Here is a 19,785-nt window from a genome sequence, read left to right on the forward strand (position 1 = left end):
CTTGTGTGGGGGGGCCAGGGCAAGCCTGTAAAGATTGGCTATGAGGTAGGCAGTGTTTGGGTTCTGGATGTTTGGGGCTGCCAGGGTTCCTTAGAGGCAGGTAGAGAGAGGATGCCTGCCCCTGTTTGAAGTGCCCAAGTGAAATCAGCCTGGTGCAAGCTGCTTGGTTCCGAGATTCATTTATGAGTCTGAGATTGACATTTTAACAACCAGACTGCTATAGAACAGACAACAAGCAATGGTGGGCACTTTTATTCCAGGGACCCATGAATTCAAGATCCCTCTCATTATGTTGTTTTTAAACAATCATTGTGCTGGATAGTGTTTTTAAAACTCTTAGAGATAACATTTATATGCATCTTTGAATAATTATTCATATTATCTATTTTTTAAATGTTTTCTACCATCATTCTTTTCCCTTTCTCTCCTCCCCACTTTTTCTCCCACTCCACACTTAGCTGGGTTGTCAGTGTCCACTGGTTTTTATTTTAGTTTGTTTTGACTGTTCATCTATTTTATACCATTATATGCTACACATGGGTGAAATCACCAAATACTTGTCTTTTTCCTTTTGATTTAGTTTCTCATAATCTCTTTGAGCTTCTTCCATATTCTGGAAGTGGCAAAACTTCATCTTCTTTATAGCTAAATTGAATCCCATTGTATAGATGTATCACCTATTTTTTTTTCTCTAGTTATTTATGGACAGGCACTTCAGTTGCTTCCATATTTTGGGTCTTTCAAATAGTGCTGCAGTAAACACAGATATGGATATAACTTAGTGTTCATGTCTTTATAACTTTTAAATAGAAACTCAGGGTGGAATTGCTGGCAGATGATAGTTTTATCTTTTGCTTCTTGAGGAAGCTTCATTATTATATTCCCATAATATTTTCCAAAATCTTTGCACCAATTTACATTCCCACCAACAGCATGATGCTTTGAAAATATTACTGAACTCTTTACAGTGTTAATGCAATAGGTTAGAGACTCTGTTACTGACAAACAGACTCAGGGAAGTCACAGAAAGGAAAAATCCGAGTGAGTACCTGTTCCCCACTGAAACTCCGGGTTTCAGTGACCTGGCTGAGTCCCTGCTCTGCTGTGGGCACTTATGTTGCCGATCCACAAGCTGGTTTAGGCCACAACTACAGCCATTTGATGTGTTTGGGCTGGAAATTAAAGCCCTTTACTTTTTTGTCGTGCCAGGGATTAAACCCATGCAAGGCAGTGTGAGACCCTGGGTGTCTCACCTTGAGCCATACCCTAAACCCTTCCATTTCTTTCATTTGTGACATCAATGGTATCACACTATGAAACCTTTGCAACACTGCTGCTTTATTCTTCTATATTTTCTTCTGAGATTGATTCAAATGTATGTGTGTTCTCTGTGGCTCTATCATTTTCCACTTTCATCTACATTGTTTCATCCTCAAATTATTTCCTCTGAGTGATTTTAGGTAGGGCTAGATCTTACACCTTTTTTCTGAACCTTTTTATCCATTTTGCCTATTTACTATGACCTTGTCATGTTTTTTGCATGTAAACTTCTTGTTATATTTATTGGGAATACTCTCCAAGTGTTTCATTAAACCTTTGCTTGCTTGGGCTTCACCAGGAAACAATCTTAGTGTCCTGATAGAGATGGGAGAATAAAGTAGTAAAGGTTATATCCACAATGGAATACTACTCAGCTATTAGAAAATATGAAGTTTGGCTTTTAACTACAACTCAGATGTAACTTGAAGGTGTTATGTTAAGCAAGTCAGGAGAGAGACAAATACTGGATGATCTCATTCATATAAAGAAACAAAGCAAAGGGATAGGCAATGGCAGGAGATGAAAACCCTGAGATTGTGTGAACAGAACTGTGAACTGAGACTGCCAATTGGGTAGACTCAGCTTATTTGGGTTTTTTCAGGGGCCTTCTACTTTTGTTTTAATAGCAAACTGTTTATCAATTGTTGCCCAACACACATTATTTATGGCTATCCTCTGAGTAAGATTTACTGCTGCAGAGTCAAATTCCTATGCTTCTCTTGCTCTTTAAACTTTCTTGGATCATCTCAGAATTGGCATTTTCCCATTTGTCTAATCAAATATTCCCCTTGCTTGTTAGACTGTTATCTCAAAAAGAGACAGCTGCTTAATGTTCTAAGTATTGGAAAACAGGAAATAATGACATTAGAAATAGTCATGTTGATCAGTATCATCACAGCTTTTGCTGGATTCAGGAGGAAGTGTGGGATACCCCCAGATCAATTAGAGCTAGTGATGAAGCTGTACCCAGATAATGCATGTACAGTGCTTCACAAATGGCTGACAGGGGCTCCCTAGTTCAATTCACTTTCCAGCCAGGTGTTTTCTATAGGGATTTTTGGAATAATTTTGTTGTTGTTGTCTGGGGCCACACCTAGTGGTACTTAGGGAGTACTCCTGGCTCTGTGATCAGAGATCACTCTTGACAGAGCATGAGGAATCATATGGGGAGGGGGCAGGGATCGAACCTAGGTGGGCTATGTGTAAAGCAAGTCCCTTACCCTCTGTACTATCTCTCCAGCCCTGGAATAATTCTTTATATTCATAGTGGCCAATAAAGAGAAGAGGCTTTCAGGGATGGTGTCATTATTCTTGCTGCAAAAATAAAACTCCATGATTCATAAATCACTTAATCTGTTCATGGCAAAATACTATGATAGATGAATAAATATTGGATACCCTCAGTTTCTTTTCCCCATCAGAGTAATTAGAAAGAAACCATTCCTTGGGTTGGGTAGATAACATGGTTGATCTCAAGAACATGTCCCCAGCCCCAGTGCCAGCACCAGTGGCCTCTGAGCACTGCCAGTGTGACTCTGAAGGTCATTGGCCCTGCAGAGATAATGCAGTGGATAACCCCTGACCTCCCCAAGTACCACTGGGGAAACCCCTCTAGCCACAGGCATTGAAAGAAAGAGACCTACTCTTGCCCAATTGTTGACTGTTAGAGAAAGTAGAAGTCCAGCTGTGGAGCAGAAATCAGACTGAAGTTTTTAGTTCTTGGGCAGGGCTAGTTTTTCCTCACTCCGGAGACCACACAAGGAGGAAGGATGGTGTGAGTGGGAAGACATCAGAGGGGGTCAAGGTGGGGATGTCATTGGCCTTCAGAGTGTCTTCTCGGCTTCCCAAACAGTGACTATTAAGTGCCCACAATCTTGTGACAAGGGACAGTTCTGTTCTCTCTTCTCAGTGTAAGAAATCAAATCCCAGAGGTGAAAATGAAATACCAAGTTCCTTTGTTGTTGTTGTTTTTTAACTTATAAATGTGAATTTACTGTAAAGAGAGAGTTCCAAGTCTTTGGGTGCAATTTACATCCTGCCTAAGTCCAGTTATGATCAAGGCTTTCTTCCTTGTTTTTATTTGATGTCCCTGAGAAGGCAGACTCAACTGAACAGGAAGTTAACCTTATCACCCTTGACTGGGAACAGTCAGTGAGATACACAATTATGTAAAACCTTACAGGCCACCAGAATAAGTCACTTGTGCCTCTTCAACCTCCATTTCTCATCAACAAAATGGGAAGGCATGCAACTATTCTTCTTAGATGACAAAAATATTTGATAACTAAGACAATGCTTGCAAAAGTGCATTTGATCAAATGATGTTAAAGGGATTTAGGAAAATTCTTTGTTTATTGGCAGGTTTTTCTGTTCTTCTGAGTCATTCAGAAGCAAGAACAATCAAAGACAGAGAGCCTGACTTGGCAAAAACAATGAATATGGGTGCTCATAAAAGAGTCATCTTTGATAATCTATAGCTCACGAGTAATCTATGCAAAAGTGTTATGAATTTGAGCAATACCGCTTGCTGATTAATGGTTCCATCAGCTTCTTTCTCGACATGATCCATGGCACTCTGCAAAGCAAACATTTTGCATGGCCATATTATGGTATGTTTGTCAAATAAAATGACTCACAGTAGAGCCAGTTAATAGTAGCTGGTAGAACAAAGAGAGAATTTAGCTGTAAGCAGCAAACTCAAGGCCTGCAAAGGAAATTGGGCTTGGTGCTATGTTGGAAAATATTTGAAATTGTTGCCAACATTTAAAAATTTTACATTAAAAATATCTCAACATTCAAAAAAAGATTTCCTCTAAAAACAGTTGGAGCAAGTAGCTGCCTCCTTCTGTAGATGGAACAGTTCACCACTTCTCCATAGGACACACCACTTTCTCTTTTCTGGTTCCTATTCCTCATTTATAAAGTCCTTAGAGTCAGGTGAGTTTGCATCCCTTGATTTAGATAATGCCAAAAAGATGGGCATTATCTTGTGGTCTAGATTAGGACCATTGAAAGAGGAGTCCTTAGGTCTTGAACAAATACAAAGAAAGCTAGTTCACTTGTTTGTGTTTTTCTTTTTTGGCTCTTTGGGTCACACTCAGCTATGCTCAGGGATTACTTCCGGATCTGCACTGAGGAATTACTCCTGGTCATGTTCAGGGCACCATGTAGGATGCTGGGGATCAAACTGGGGTTGGCTACATGCCAGACAAATGCCCAACCCATTGTGCTATGGCTCCCGCCCAATAAAGATTTTATAAACTGCATGTTAGAATAACTTTTGTTACAAAATGCTTCCTAGTTGAATAGATCATTTAAGTAACAAAACATATACACTGAAGACAAGAACTCCCTATTCTATGCAAAGAGCAGCAATTGCTACATAAGTTGTCAGGTTCTGGGGATGAAACTCAGTGATGGAGCACATGCTTATATGTCTGGGGTGGAGGCTCAGGAGGCTACAAAAATTAAAGCAAAACAAAATAAAAACCAGAAAGCAACTTGTGATGGAAATGAGAAGATTGCATCTTGAAGCCATAGAAACTTTCAGGAAGCTTGCTCTATGCCTCCACCTACGAACTGGGGACAAGATACAGATATATTTTCGTTCATGAAATCAGTTTGCATTTTGGACTGAAGAGATAGTATGGAGCTTATGGCATTTGCTTTGCCTATAGCTCACCCTAGCTCAAATCCCCAGCATTGCTTACCATCCCTCAAGCCCTGTCAGGAGATTCCGGAGCAGAGCCAGGAGTAAGCCTGAGCACCATTGGATGTGGCCCAATCTATTCTCTTTCCCTCATCCCCAATAGATTTTGTGTCTTTCACAACTCCATGATAAATTATTCAGGTCAACCTGAAATAAAATGTTTATTGTCATTGCTATAGTAATAAACTCTGCGCTAGGCTGTTTTTCACTCGAGGAGCCCCAGATGGGAGCGGACGAGAGCCATCCCCAACCCAAGGAACCCAACCCTAGCAGCCGACCTCCATTACCCAACAGCCGCCACGCTCCAGGCCACTTTCTGGACACATCCTAAGATACTTCCTACCCGTTTTCCATAATTACCACACCATGTTTGATGGGGTTCAGATAGTAGGCAACAGCTCATAGAGAAATATATATATATATATATATATATATATATATATATATATATATCTTGGAGTGCCCGGCAAGCTGCCCAGAATATCCTGCCTGCACGGGCAGAGCCTGGCAAGCTACCCGTGTCATATTTGATATGCCCAAAACAGTAACTATAACGGGTCTCATTCCCCTGACCCTGAAAGAGCCTCCAATCATTGGAAAAGACAAGTGAGGAGAGGCTGCTAAAATCTCAGGGCTAGAGTGATAGCACAGCGGGTAGGATGTTTGCCTTGCACGCGGCCGATCCAGGTTTGATTCACAGAATCCCATATGGCCCCCTGAGCACTGCCAGGGGTAATTCCTGAGTGCAGAGCCAGGAGTAACCCCTGTGCATTGTCAGGTGTGACTTAAAAGGCAAAAAACAAAAAACAAACAAACAAAAAAACCCCTCAGTGCTGGGACGAATAGACACATTACTGGTACCTGCTCTAGTAAATTGATGAACAACGGGATGACAGTGATACAGTGATAGTAATAAACAGCTTTATGCCTTGATAAACTCAGTGTTGTAGCCTTGGCCCACTTAGCATTGGGTCTCACCTCTCAGCACTGGCATCCTTCCAATGTGCTCTCCTACCCTGAAGAGGGGCTAGTGTGCCAGGCCTGGCACGTCCTACCCCTCCTCCCCAATCCCGTATTTACCCTAAGGGCGTCCTTCCAGCCTATGTAACTTCCTCTGCAAGCATCCCCTGACCCTTCCACAACTCTGAAAATAACTCTCCTGGGTTTTTTTTTTTTTGATATGTTTTGTTTGTTTGGGGTCCACACCCAGCAATGCTCAGGGGTTACTGGTGGCTCTGCCCTCAGGAATTACTTCTGGTGAGGCTCAGGGTGACAATAGGGGATGCTGGGGAATGAACTTGGGTCAGCTGCATACAAGGCAAGCACCCTACTTGCTATACAATCACTCTGCCTCCAGGTTTTGTGATGCCTTTGACTCTGTACTCTGCTCCAACTCCAAGGTCTCTCAAAGGGGCTGTGACACTCTTGTATTCTCAGCTGCCTGGGTGGATCTGGGAGCAATTCCACTCCCAGAGAATCTCACAGCAATCCCTTCAGGTTTGCAGGGTCCTTGCTGCCTTGAATTTGGTTCGTCATAAATGATCACACTGTGATCAACTTCCCAGTTAGCTTAAGCCTCTGGTCCTCCTTTCAAGCGATAAGCTACTAGAGGTCTTTCACTGGAGGTCAACGGAACTAAAGAAGAGACATGTATATTTTAGAAAGTTAACAGTACCAGCACATAAAGGCTGATACTCAACCTCCAAGAAGGCCTTCAGAGAAAGCAGACTATACCACCATGTGCAGTGAGAAGGAACACTGAGGCAGCATCCAAGGAAAAAATCTTTAATGGTCCTGACTGGTTTCTCCGCCAGTCAGTGTGGCACGTTCCCCTTCTTCTGATTATTTCCGACAATTTCTCTTGGCATCTGCATAACCTGCTTGTTGGTGTCTCATCTCTAAGAGTCCCTGCCATGGAAGGCAATTCCTCAGTGACTGCGGAAACCTGCAGGTGAGTTTGATCTGCCTTAAACAGTTGACCTCAATAAGGCCCCATGTATAAGCTACCAAGCATCATTACCTTCCTCTGACTAAAGCCCAACAAAGCTATAAGGGAGAGCTTGAATTCTCTCCTCCCTAAGCACTGTAGCACTGTCCTCCCACTGTTCATCGATCTGCTCGGGTGGGCACCAGTAATGTCTCACAACAAATTGTGAAACTTGTTGTTACCGTTTTTGGCATATTGAATACGTCACAGGTAGCTTGCCAGGCATTGCTGTGCAGGCGAGATTTAACCCCCACTGTTCCCAAAAGAAGAATCAATGGAGGATCTGATAGTACAGGGGGTAAGGCCCTTGCCTTGCATGTTGCCAACTTCAGTTCAAAATCCCAACACTGGGGCTGGAGCTATAGTCTAGCGGGTAGGGTCTTTGCCTTGCAAGAAGCTGACCTGGGTTCAATCTCGGACATCCCATATTGTTTCCTATGCCCCTCCAGGAATAATTTCTGAGTGCAGAGCTCAGGAGAAACTCCTGAGCATGCTGGGTGTGATGCTCCCCAAATCAATAAAAAATAAATTTTACAAAAAGCCCCAACAATATCCCTAACACCACATAGTCTCCTGTATCATGACAGAGCCAGGAAGAAATAGCCCCCCCCACCACACCTCCCCAAGAAGAATCAATGGAGTGCAGAGTTGATTTGAGTATTTTATTTATAAATGTACATTGACTATAAAAGCTGTTGCATTTTAGACAACTTTTTATTTATTTTTTAAAAGTTTTTGGATATTTTTTCAGAGGCATTTTAGAATAAATATTTAAAATGAAGGTTAGTATAATGGATGTAGAACATTGGCCCACCCAGACCATAGCTTCTTTTGGACAGACTTCCAAATGAGGTGAATCATTTCAATTCATTAGGTCTTATATTGCCTATAGATAACTCTAATGTGGGTTGCATTAATAACTACACAGAAAGAAGGAAAAGTAATGAGAGTTGGCTAGTGGACACTAAGTAAGCTTCCTTCACTCTCTTTTTTACTCTAAAGAGAAGGGACTAGAGATTTTTGAAGGATAAGAAAAAAAATCTGAACTACTGCCTAAGGAACCATAAATCACACTCACTTGCCTCATCTGTTTTTCAAGCAAACACATTTACATTGTAGCTCAACAGAGCAGAACATTTTTTTCTTTCCTGGGATTCAAAGAATATTTGAAAAGAAATAGATCATACTCATTATGCTACATTGGAAAAAACAAGATCTTGTCTGCCTGGTCTGCCATGTAACAGACCGCAAATGAAATATAAATCAAATAGAAATAGAAACAGTTGGCAATTAGAATTTAGAAAATGTTGGAGAGTATTCTGTGCTGGTGACTATTGTTCATTATGGAAAAGCACATTTCGTAGTGGGAAAACGAAGCTTTATTTTTCTTGACTCAATTCTTGCTGCAGTACAAGTGCAATGAGTCTCACTAAGAAATATGTATAAATGGGTTTGTGAAGCCAGAGAGAATGTGCAATATTCATATAATCCTTACAGAACAGCTGGGGTAACACATGTAAAAAGTCTTCTATAAAAAACAGTTATGAATGATCGTATTGTACATGTTTTGTGTATCATTTATGGTAAAGTACTCTGCCACTATCATGCAAAATGTAAACATCCACATTATCAAAATATTTAATAAAACATGCAGGTGGGTAATCAAAATATTGGGCTTAATCTGTACATTTTCAAAACGTTTTTTCTGTTGTGTTTTCTATTTTTTCTTTTTTTTTCTCATTTTCTTTCCCCCCTGTGAAACAGCATACAGCTTCTTGAGAAGTCTTGAAAACTCGGAAGTGACTTCTTCTCTCATCCATGTGCTGCAACTGTAATTCATCGCTGGCTATGTGCAACAGCGTGCGTTTTCTAAGGCACAATTTTTAATGAAATGATGTGTGAATTTCAATCTAATACCAGCTCATCTAAATGATGAAAGGGTCAAAATCCCTCCAGCAATGAGGAAATTTCTGCACTTACATGGAACCTGCATGCGGAGAACCGACTAGCATGTCAATAAGTAATTGCCAGCCAGGCTCAAGAAGACACAAAGAAATTATTGCTCACATAACAGGAAGAAAAAATAAAAACCAAAACAACAAAACCAGCTACTTGATCTCCTTTTATGGCTACATTAACCTATCTGAAGAATGTTCATAGTCTACATTCACAAAAGGTCATCTTCACTTCTTTGCCATTGTTTTAAGGCAGAATAAATAGTTCCCCAGACCCAAGTCTTCAAGAAAACAAACTGGAGAGCTAAAGTTGATGCTTTTTGTTTGTTTGTTTTTAAGCAACTTGCTTCCATTCTTGGGCAGCTGAAACTGTCACCCAGCGCAAGAGTTCCCATCTAAATGTTTGCCTGAGGAGGTCCAGAATCTCCACAGTGAAGAGAGTTGGAGGGGAACGAGGGTGCATCCTCATTTTTTTGAGTGGGCAGGACTCTGTGTGAGGTGCAGACAATTGCTGATCACACATCGCTGAGTTGTGACATCATTTGTCATCTGGATTCTGTTAGGATGGGCTTGATGATTTTCTTGAGACACTTGTGCTTCAGGCCCTCCAGGAGAACACACAGGCCAGGGTGGGTGGTGCTCTCACTGCTTGAGGGACTTATCGTCAAACAAGAGCTTCCACATTAAGTCTCTTATTGAATCGGGAGCCGGAAGAAGAGCAAGTAGCAAAGGCCTTGTGGCTATCAACTGACCCACACTGTTTTGAAGATTAACCTTCCTCAAAGATTTTGATAATAACCTTGGAAATGATGAGTGACATAGGTCTCTCTGGTTTCTTCTTCCTACCCTTGAGCAATGTCCCAGAGTGTAAGCCGGCCCAATATTGCAGGGGTTCTCTTTATTGATTAACCCAGAGTCTTTGAATTATATACCTTCCAAAGTATGCAAAATGTAATACTAATGGTGCAATAATTTATTGGACAGATGTCTACCCCCAAAGATAAGTAATGCAAATGTCTCTATTATCAGACTGGTGACTTTGCATGAAAAAACAAGCTATAGCTCAGAGATATCATGTGAATTGTAGTTTCTGAAACGCATTACAAGTATATGCCTGTCTTAGAAGACCCCTTATGTCTCAATTGGCATGTCTTGCACTTTCTGAAGCTCAATTCTGTAAACATAAACATATTTAATTTCTAGAAATGCTCAGACAAAAACAGATTTATTGCATTATTTAACTCATGAATTCCCAAAGAAGAGAATAACACATTTTAAACCATAAGCCTATTCGACCATGCTAAAAACCTTCTTTTGAACTGTTCCAGATCATTACAATTCAATATCCTTTTGTATATTGTGTAGAAATGCCAAAAGATTACACACTAAAAATTAACCAGGAAAAACACTAACACTGTCATATAAAAGAACAGATACCATTTTTTTTAGAATAGCCTTTTTAGATTAAAGATGAATGTTGAGAAGACCCTGAATTTAGGATTCTGTTAAAGGATTGCCAGGGGGACTCTCAGGTGAGGGTTTTGGAAACGTGAAACCACATCACAACATGGTGGGTTGGCCAGCACCTGTGACAAAGAAAAGAGCAGTGTTTAGTGAAAGGAGTCAATGCTCCCAGCTTCAGATGTTAGTTACTCCATCGCCAAACAAGCACTGGCGGCTGACTGTGCCTCTTCCCTCTGGGGGGTTGAGGGTGGGGGGAGTCTTGTTCCCCCTGCTTGCTACTTAGCCTCCTTCCAACAGCATCATTACCTGGTGCTCTTAGAAACACAACCTCTTGAGTTCCCTCCCAGAATGGTTTTAGAGCCACACCTGACAATGCTCAGGGGTTACTTCTGGTTCTGCACTAAAGGATTATTCCTGGCAATGCTTGGATGGGGGTGGGGTGGGGCATATAAGATGCTGGTGATTGAACCCAGGTCTGCTGCATGCTAGGCAAGTACCCTACCCACTGTACTATATCTATGGTCCTCCCTCCCAGAATTGAACAAGGTCATTCCTATATCCTGTAAAATCTGGTTGAAATCCTTTGCATTTCACCGTAAGTCAAATTATTTCCATCAAATTTTCAGCTTTGTCTTCTGGGAAAATAAGGAAATAATCTTCTTTTAGGTTTGGTGTCTCTAAGAATAAAATACATTGCAACACTGACAAAGAAAGAGGGTCATATGATTTAGCAAATAAAAATGTGAACCACCCAGTTACACTTGTAATATCTTTTGTAACTAATATCAGATTAATATCTTTTCTTTCTCCTTCCTTCCTTCCTTCCTTCCTTCTTCCTCCCCCTCTTTCTTTCTTTCTTTCTTTCTTTCTTTCTTTCCTTTCTTTCTTTTCTTCTTCATTTCTTCCTGTCTGTCATTCACATATTTCCTGTTAATGGACATCTACTAATGATAAGTATCTCGCCCACATGGCAAAGCCTGGCAAGCTATCTGTGATGTATTTGATATGCCAAACACAGTAACAACAAGTCTCACAATGGAGACGTTACTGGTGCCTGCTCAAGCAAATGGATGAACAAAGGGAGGGCAGTGCAGTGCAGTGCTACTAATGATAAGTCATAAGCATGCAACATTTGGATTAACCATTAGCTTAAAAATAAAGACTTTTCAAGGAGTCAGGGAGATAGCACAATGGTTGGAGCGGCACACACAGGCTCTGAGTTCAATCCCTGGCACTGCATGGCCCCTCCCTGCTCTCCATCAAGCACCTGTGATATAGCTCTGGAGGGTGTCCCACTCGTTCCCAGACCTCTGAGCCCAAGTAGCACTGAAGCCCCAAGTCCTGCATTGAGACATCTGGTTGGTCAGGAGCACTCAGAGAGGTCCCTGGCTCTTTTTGAACACGGCTGGGGAGAGTCCTCAAAATGAACTTAAGTGGTGAACTTAATGTAGTCTCTACTCAGGTTGATTCTTAATGATGCACACCCTGGAGCCAATCTCTGTTATAAAGCAATGTCATTATGTATATATAAATACATATAAAATTTTATATCATATATAAATATATATTTTAGAAAATATATTTTATAAATATATTTTATAAAGATATATAACATATTATATATATTATATATAATTATATAGGCTGGAGCGATAGCACAGCAGGTAGGGTGTGTGCCTTGCACGTGGCCGGCCTGGCTGACACGAGTTCGATTCCTCCGCCCCTCTCAGAGAGCCCGGCAAGCTACCGAGAGTATCTTGCCTGCACAGCAAAGCCTGGCAAGCTACCCATGACATATTCTATATGCCAAATACAGTAACAAGTCTCACAATGGAGATGATACTGGGCCCGCTTGAGCAAATCAATGACCAACGGGAGGACAGTGCTATAAGGAAAATAGAAGTAAGGAGGACTGGTAAATGGTTGAAATTAACCAAAAATTAACCCATGGGGATGGATGACGGGCACTGGTGGAGGGATGGGCACTTGATCATTGTATAACTGAAACCCAAGCAAAAAATTTGTAAGCCTATAACTGTACCTCATGGTTTTTCACTAATAAAAAAAGAAAAAAAAAGAAATTAACCAAAAATGTGTGAGGTGTGGACCTACCACACAGATAGAGAAGAGACCAGTATGACAATAATAGCTGGAAATGATCATGCTGGATAAGAACTGAGTGATAAAAGTAGGTAAAGGAATATATACGATAACCTTTCAGTATCTGTATTCCAAACCACAATGCCCAAAAGAGCGGGGTGGGGGGAGATACAGAGAAAGAGAGAGAGAGAGAGAGAGAGAGAGAGAGAGAGAGAGAGAGAGAGGTGGCCGGAGCGATAGCACAGCGGGTAGAGTGTTTGCCTTGCACGCGGCTGACCCGGGTTTGATCCTCGGCATCCCATATGGTTCCCCCAAGCACCGCCAGGCGTAATTTCTGAGTGCAGAGCCAGGAGTGACCTCTGAGCATCACTGGGTGTGACCCAAAAAGGCAAGAGAGAGAGAGAGAGAGAGAGAGAGAGAGAGAGAGAGAGGAGCCTGACTGACTGGCGCCTGCCATAGAGGCAGGCTGGGAGTTTGGGGGTGATGGGAGGGAAACTGGGGACACTTGTGCTGGGAAATATACACTGGTGGAGGGGTGGAGGGATGGGTGTTGGAACACTGCTTGACTGAAATCTAATCATAAGCAGCTTTGTAAGTCTCTATTTCACAGTGATTAAAATAAATAAATAAAATAAAAACCATTTTGTGAGGAAGCATGTACGACCAGCACAGTGTGTCATTTTGTGCACTTTAAATCGCTTACAATTTTGTCATTTATACCTCAATAAAACTGCAAAAAAATTAAAGAAAAAAAGCAATGTCACTTTAACAACAAATTGTTACTGTCTTTGAAATTCAAATTAAATCCCCTCTCCCATCCACTAGAACATCTCTTATTTTCCATCTAGGAAGGATCATTTGGGTCCCATATTTTCTGCGACAACCTTCACCAAGTTCCTCACCAAGTTCCTTCATGTTAGGCACTAGAATTGTGTGATGGGGCCAGTGGAATATTGGAAAAGGAGCCTGGGGATTTTGCACTAAATGCATTTTGCAAGAGTGAACGATGAAACAGATGTAAAAACAGTCATGCAACACCCAACCCCAAACGGCACAAGTTAAACACGAACTGGCTTGATTTGTGACAGGTAATTTGTTTTGCCCTTCCATCCCATTTACATATGAACTTAAAACTGTTTACATTGCTCTTAGGAATTGCATTTTAATATGCTCTCATGCTATTTTTACGCCTTCCAACTGAAAAACTGCATTTAAATGTGCCTAGTTATTTGAATAGGATTATATATTCAGGTTTTATTATTCCACACAATGAAATTATTTTGTTTCACTTAGAATGCCTATGATGTAAACAACATCTCACAGCTATCCATCTCCCCCTTTCTCCACCGAAGTCAAAATCAAATTAAAAACAAGGAAAGAAAAATGATTTTTTAGCTATTTTTTCCACTGTGATTCTTGTATTGCATCTGTTGTAGATTCAGCCAATTCAAGTGTATTTATAATACTCTTTTTTTCCCTCTCCTTTATAGTTACAAAGTTCTTCATGATTGAGTTTCAGTCATATTCCAACACCATCTCTTCACCAGTGTACATTTCCCACCATCAATGTCCTCAATTTCCCTACTGCCTCTGCTCCCAAACTGCCTTTACAACACACATTCTCTCTCTCTCTCTCTCTCTCTCTCTCTCTCTCTCTCTCTCTCTCCACACACACACACACACACACACACACACACCCCTTTGAGGCATTATGGTTTGCAATACACATACTGAAAATGCCTTGCATGGATGAGGCCCTGTGTTGGATCCCAAAAATAGTTAAAAAATAATAGTAACAAAAAGAAAGTATACAATACCATGTCTATGTGATTACCATGGTTAAACACACACACACACACACACACACACACACACACACACAAACCCAGGGGCCAGGAAGATGGTACACCAAGTAAGGCACTTGCTTTGCATGACACCAACCTGGATTCCATCCCTAGTACCACATGTGATCCCCCAAGTCTTGCCAGGAGTGATTCCTGAGCTAAGGAGCCAATTAAGGCCCTCAAACAAAACAAAACAATACAAAACAAAAACAAAAAAACCCCCACACATCTTAGAAAGTGATTACAAGGGCTAACTTTGGAAACTTTAAACTTAAAAAAATTTTGTACTTTCTGAGCGACCCAATTTTTCTAAACTTATGCCAATGATGACTTAATTCTTTTCATTGTCTATGGAGGTTTTTCTAGGAAGAGAGAATAGCATTATTGCTTTCTTCTTAGTTTCTTATAATTCTACAATCTTAGTAAAATGTTGCATGAAGAATTTAATATAACAAGGGGGAGGGGCTGGAGTGATAGCACAGAGGGTAGGGCGTTTGCCTTGCAGGCGGCCAACCCAGGTTCAATTCCCAGCATCCCATATGGTCCCCTGAGCACCACCAGGAGTAATACCTTAGTGCAGAGTCAGGAAAAACCCCTGTGCATTGCCGGGTGTGACCCAAAAAGAAAAAAATATAACAAGGGGGGAAAAAAATCACATTTTGAAAGTTTATCTGCAAGACAGGGCTCCCTCCTGGCGACTCTCAGCTGACTGGGCCTGGCTGAGGATACATCGCCGCTCTGGCCCTTAGGTACTGGGGATTCTGGGGGCAACCCCAGCAGTGTTTGGGGGACCTCCAGGGCAGCAGGCAGTGATGCTCAGGGGACATGTGCTGTGGGGAGAGAACAAGAGTGAGCCACTAGCAAGGCCTATGCCTTGAGTCCCAGATTATCTCCCTACCTGAAACTTTATTTTTTTAATCTTATGAGACTGATACAAGAACTCTTTGACGCTTATCTTTCTATTTGTCATGAACTCTGTCTATGCCCCAAATAAGAATCACACTTAAGAGAAAACTGTGTGGCCTAGATCTAAAAAGCTAATTAAAAAAAAAAAAAGAGAATGAATCACCCCTGTAATCACTGTCCTCCCATTGTTCATCGATTTGCTCGAGCGGGCCCAGTAATGTCTCCATTGTGAGACATGTTGTTACTGTGTTTGGCATATTGAATACATCATGGGTAGCTTGCCAGGCTTTGCTGTGCAGGTGAGATACTCTCGGTAGCTTGCCGGGCTCTCCGAGAGGGGTGGAGAAATCGAACCTGGCTCGGCTGGGCTGGCCACGTACAAGGCAAATGCCCTACCGCTGTGCTATTGCTCCAGCCTCATTCCCTAATTAAAATAAAGCTGCATGAAAATATGTTCCTTTCACCCAGAAGTGGATACAGGTTTGTTCTCTGTTGGCATCCTCGGAGCACATTAAATTATGATGGACATTCAGCAGTGGTCCATTTTGCAAATCTGTATCACCAGCCCTTCAACTAACAGCACCCTCTGCTGGGGTCATCCTTCACATTTAGTTTGTTCAATAAGGTGCAGAAAAAGACGGTATTATAGAATAGGAAAGGGGTCTAGTTTTCTTTCTTTTATGTAAAAACAAAATAAATAAAATTACAGTTTAATATATAATTATATTATTATGTATTTGTAGATACATGTATATATATAGTTTACTAATTTTCCATATTTTAATATAATGTATAGAATAAAGATCAATGTCAATATACTACCTAGATAGATTTTTACCTAGCTCTAAAATACATGAAGGGGCTGGAGCAATAGCACTGAGGGTAGGGTGTTTGCCTTGCACGCGGCCCACCCGGCTTCGATTCCCAGCATCCATATGGTCCCCCAAGCACCACCAGGAGTGATTCCTGAGTGCATGAGCCAGGAGTAACCCCTGTGCATCGTCAGGTGTGACCCAAAGAGAAAAAAAATAAATGAAGAAATAATCCATTTTGACTCTAGCTGCTCTCTAAATCAGAATTTTCTTGGTCTTAAGTCAAATGTTTGTTGTAGATCAAAGCCATCTGTCAAAGATTACTTTTTTACGGGCTGGAGTAATAGCACAATGTGTAGGGCATTTGCCTTACACATGGCCAACCCGGGTTTGCTTCCCAGCATCCCATATGGTCCCCTGAGCACCTCCAGGGGTAATTCCTGAATGCAGAGCCAGGAGCAACCCCTGTGCATTGCCGGGTGTGACCCAAAAAGAAAAAAAAAAGTTTAAAGATTACTTTTTTAGTGGGGCAAAATTTATTCCTGGCTCTGTGCTCAGGGACCACTCCTGGTGTGACTGAGGGAACTGTTTGTGGTTCTAGGGATCAAACTGGGGTCAGCTCCATGCAGAGCAAGCACCTTATTCCATGGACTATCTCTTTGGCTCTTCTTGGTTTACTTTTATTTCCCATCTTCTGTAAAAATTTAAATAAGCATATATTTCTTGGATCACAATACCATTCAATTGTAACTTTTACTCTTAAAGACTTCACTCTAGAAGGCTTAGACAACCAAATTTAAAAGACTCTACATATGTTACTTCACTGACTCTGAGAAAGAATATCCTTGAATTCCAAGCAAACTTTCATTCCCATATTTTTGTTAATAAAGAAGTTTGACTAATAAATGTGCATAGGAAAGTTTACCAAGCAGAAAGACTATTTCAAATGGGACAGGAAGGAGTCACAGCTGAACCACTGGCTATGCTCAGATTTTCCAAACAATGGCTGGACAACAGCACCCCCTGGCGTTTCCAAAGCTAACATTACTCTCACGGTAAGAGCCGAGAGGAGAGGTAACTTCTAGGCTGCAAATATGTGTGAAATGCTGATTATTCCTAAGGTTTTTGGGAGGAAAGCAGATATTCACAAAGAAGTTAACTCACCTGGGAACAAAATCACATTTTATGTTATGAAGTACCTATATGGCATGATAGCTGTCATATGTGGAGAAGTTGGTGTTTGATTTGATAACAGTGGAGAATATTTCTGCATGTTTAATCCCTCAAATGGTTTTGGTGTTCTAAGATAGGCATTCATTCAGCAAATGAATGGTGTTTATCCAGTGCTTCAGTTTCTCTCTGGCCAAATATGGTGTAGACGCAGTGCCTTCATTGTTTCCCAGTTTTTTTTTTTCTACAGGTAGATTATTGCATGTCTAGATTTAGCCACACTATAGGAGTAACTTAAGATGGAAGCTGTAAGAAGGGGTTGATTTCATTATCGTTTCTTTTTTCCAAAATACTAGAAATCATTCACATAGGTTAGGAATGCTGAGTGCTACGTGGAAATGAACTGCATTCTTCTATGAAAAGCATCTCTGAGTGCCTTCATTCATCTCTAGGTATTTCTCCCATACTTACTTCTGGATCGCATGTAGCAATCATTACAGTTGAGAAGACCATTTCGGATCCTAACATCCGTCCCACTCACTGCATCTCCCAGCTGATTTTTGCAAATTCCACACTGTAGAAAAGAAATAGGAGAGATTATAAGGAAAGTAAGAAATGGTCTCTTTCAGCAATAAGGGTGGGGTGGGGGAGAAGAAGAAGAAGATGGGAAGTAATGGGTGAACAGGGGTCAGGACTTCAATTCTTCCTGGGAGTCATAGAGCCATATTCAAAACACAGACTCAACAACACTGAAAAGATTCAAGCTACAACCACTGGAACTTTGTAATGTGCCTGTTAAGTTAACAGCAAAGGGATAGGGTGAGAGTTGGGGGTGGGGCTGGAATATTCAGACACCAGTGGAAGGAAGTTGACATTGGTGGTGGGATTGGCATTGAAAGATTGCATGCCTAAAACTCAACTATCAATTAAAGTAGCAATGTCCTCCCATTGTTCATCGATTTGCTTGAGTGGGTCCAGTAACATCGCCATTGTGATACTTGTTTGGCATATTGAATACATCACGGGTAGCTTGCCAGGCTTTGCCATGCGGCTGAGATACTCTCGGTAGCTTGCCGGGTTCTCAGAGAGGGGTGGAGGAATCGAACACGGATTAGCCAGGCTGGCTGCGTGCAAGGCAAACGCCCTACTGCTGTGCTATCGCTCCAGCCCTCAACTATTAATAACTTTGAAAATCATCATTCTTTAATTAGATAAAAAAGCAAGCAAGAAAGAAATAAAAGAATAAAGAAAGAAAGAAGGAAAGAAAGAGAGAAAGGAGAGAAAAAAGAGGGAAAGGCAGAAAAAAGAAAGAAAGGAAGGATGGAAGGAAGAAAGGAAGAAAGGAAGAAAGAAAGAAAGAAAGAAAGAAAGAAAGAAAGAAAGAAAGAAGGAAAGAGTCTTTTTTGATGCTTCGTGACAGCTCACAGTTAGAGCACAACTGGTTCTACATTCTGCACATTTGCTGATCAGGTGCCCAGAATTGACATCCAGCAATAACATAGTATTAGTGTTTACTTCCAACTCCTTGTACTGTCACGTCACTGATTCAGAGAGATGAACTGACTTGTCCAAGGTTCTAAAGCTGCTACGTGGTGTTGGGTTGACCCTCAAATGAAATCTCTTTTACTGTTTTCATTTTCTAAAATTTTAGTACAAGTAATTTTAGTCCAGTAACTAGGCAGTTACACCCACAAACTGCTCCCGGCACCATATAATCCCATCAATGGCCAAGGTCCAGAGACTATAAAACAAAGCTCTTAAGTCTAGTTCTCACTCTAGGAGAACCCGGCAAACTACCGAGAGTATCCTGCCTGCACAATAGAGCCTGGCAAGCTCCCCGTGGTGTATTTGATATGCCCAAAACAGTAACAATAATGGGTCTCATTCCCCTGACCCTGAAAGAGCCTCCAATGCAGCACCATTAGGAAGGACAAGTAAAGAGAGGTTGCTAAAATCTCAGGGCTGGAGGACTGGAGACATTACAGGAACAAATCCTAATGTCACAAAGAGATGACATTGATACAGTGATACAGTGAAGAAGGTTACAATTGTATTTATGTTCATGCTTGTGGTACAGAAATTTACTACTCCTCTAACAGCACCAGAGTGCCCAAGACTGGTGTCCTTGTCAAGACTAGTCTGTCTCCTCCTTCCTCACAGCCCCACTGACAACCTGAGTTCTACAGTTCAAGTACAAGGACTTGTCATCACTAGATGCTGTTCATTCCTTTGTTATTTTGTTTTGTTAAATATCAAATATGTGTGAGATCTGGTATATGTCCTTCTCCCTCAGACTAATTTCGAACCCTGTCTTCTTAGCCTCTTCTCAATCAGAATTAAAGACTGTTGTAAGCAGATTCAATCCTAGCGGTATTAGAGAATAACACGGCCAATGAATTACTGAAATTCGTGTGTGAACAATCTTTATACGTATTCTAATATGCTTGATTCATCCACCATATCAAAAGTATGAGGAAATTGGTATTCCGCTTTACATCTTACTTAATTTTTTTGTTTT

At 41.2% G+C, this 19,785-nt stretch overlaps 1 protein-coding gene across 21 annotated transcripts in view; it reads right to left on the reverse strand.

The window, feature by feature from the left end:
* Positions 1–7,657: 7,657 nt before the first annotated feature.
* The window catches only part of LIMCH1 (LIM and calponin homology domains 1), a 394,191-nt gene continuing 382,063 nt past the window's right edge, over positions 7,658–19,785 (reverse strand). For all 21 annotated transcript variants that reach the window (XM_056125512.1, XM_056125510.1, XM_056125501.1 and 18 more), the window contains 2 exons: positions 17,739–17,841; positions 7,658–10,557 (listed from right to left, as the gene is read on the reverse strand). In XM_056125512.1, the coding sequence (XP_055981487.1) occupies positions 10,532–10,557; positions 17,739–17,841 (129 nt within the window). In that variant the 3' untranslated portion in view covers positions 7,658–10,531. The remainder of the gene's footprint in view (positions 10,558–17,738; positions 17,842–19,785) is intronic.

The sequence above is a fragment of the Sorex fumeus genome, unplaced genomic scaffold (genome assembly GCF_029834395.1).
Source record: "Sorex fumeus unplaced genomic scaffold, SorFum_2.1 ptg000055l, whole genome shotgun sequence".
Lineage (NCBI taxonomy): Eukaryota > Metazoa > Chordata > Mammalia > Eulipotyphla > Soricidae > Sorex > Sorex fumeus.